The sequence below is a fragment of the Galeopterus variegatus genome, unplaced genomic scaffold (genome assembly GCF_000696425.1).
Source record: "Galeopterus variegatus unplaced genomic scaffold, G_variegatus-3.0.2 Scaffold528, whole genome shotgun sequence".
NCBI classification, from domain to species: Eukaryota; Metazoa; Chordata; class Mammalia; order Dermoptera; family Cynocephalidae; genus Galeopterus; species Galeopterus variegatus.
This window is the reverse complement of record NW_007726639.1, coordinates 506417-507850: the sequence shown is the minus strand read 5'-3', so window position 1 is coordinate 507850 and position 1434 is coordinate 506417. Positions and strand designations below refer to the sequence as shown.

At 66.5% G+C, this 1434-nt stretch overlaps 1 protein-coding gene across 1 annotated transcript in view; it reads left to right on the top strand.

Annotated features, from left to right (window-relative positions):
• Window positions 1-418: 418 nt before the first annotated feature.
• Window positions 419-1434, top strand: part of EFNB1 (ephrin-B1) — a 13998-nt gene continuing 12982 nt past the window's right edge. The window contains exon 1 of the mRNA XM_008569779.1: window positions 419-1338. Coding sequence (XP_008568001.1) covers window positions 1211-1338 — 128 coding nt within the window. The 5' untranslated portion in view covers window positions 419-1210. The remainder of the gene's footprint in view (window positions 1339-1434) is intronic.

The window sequence follows — 1434 nt, the reverse complement described above, 5'->3', positions numbered from 1 at the left end:
TGAGACGGCATGGGGAGCCGTCGGCTGTCCTTGCCACGGAGGTGGGCACGGAGCAGGACTTCAGAGCTCGTGTGTGTAAAGAGAATGGAAGTACTTTCCCGGGGTACTTGGGACAGGGCCTGTCCGGCCCGGGTCAGCAGGTTGGGGTGTTGACCAGACGCGCAGGGAGGAGAGCAGACCGACAGCTCTTGAGAAGCACCAACTTCCCACGGGCTGAGCGCTCTGGGAACAGGACTAAGAAGGACCCAACCCTAACCGCACGAACCGCACACTCAGATTGGTGCCATCGGCAGCGAAGCGTCCTTAAGAGCTCCCTAAAACCCCGCCCTTTTCCTGCTCTGGGGGCGTGGTATGGGGCAAGGACCCCGTCACGGAGCTTGCTATTGGCTAAGAGGAGCAGGGTTGGCCCTGCGTTCGCCTGAGCAGGGGAGTAGACAGCTCAGCGGCAGCCGAGGGAGTCTATGCGCGCTGGACAGCAGTGGGAGGTGTGTGAGGCTCGCACTGGCCGCAGACCCTCGGGCTCAATCGCCGGGGAGCAAGGACTCGGCGACGGGGCTGCCAGGCTACGCTGCCGAGGCTTCAGAGTCGCAGACTGATGGGACTAGCACGCTCGGCAGCGTCTCTCCGCTCTAAGTGCATTGAGCGGGGGCCCCCGTTGAAGTAGAAACTGTCGGGGGGCGCGCAGCCCGGAGTCCCAGTGTGGCCCAGAGGAACCGAGCCCGTGCTAGGGCGACACAGTCGGGAGTCCAGGGGCCGAGCTTGTGCTGTGGGGAGACCCCCGCTTCTTCCCAGGGGCGCCGATCCTGGGACGGTGAAGGCGTCGGCGCGGCTACCGAGTCCTCCGCGGGGACAACCCGTCGGGGAGAGGACGCGCAGTCCCGAACAGTCTACGAGAGCCGAGCGGAATCAGGCGGGATTACCCGGGGGCTCAGAGCCCCCGTCGCGCCTGGTGCGGCGGAAAGGCCAGGGGAGCGAGCCTTCGGAGGCCGCAACCCATGCCCGGGTTGGGGACGGCTGCCCAGTGAGTCCTCCTGGCCAGCTGGGCGGAGAAGAGCGACACCGAAGCCGGCGGGAGGGGAGCACTTCAAGGCCGGCGGCTGCGGAGGATGGGCGCTTGAGTGGCTCAAAGCGCAGCGCGACACGGGAAGACGACACGAGCTTTGCCGAGGAGGCGCCAGGGGATCTCGAAGTGCAGACTGCCCCCAGGAAGATGGCCCGGCCTGGGCAGCGTTGGCTCGGCAAGTGGCTTGTGGCGATGGTCGTGTTGGCGCTGTGCCGGCTCGCCACGCCGTTGGCCAAGAACCTGGAGCCGGTGTCCTGGAGCTCCCTCAACCCCAAGTGAGTAACTTATCTGCACTGGTCCCTGGGGGTGGGTGGCACGCCTTCGGGATGAGGCCACGCGCCCCCGAGTGCGTGTGGGGAGGTGTTCGGAGG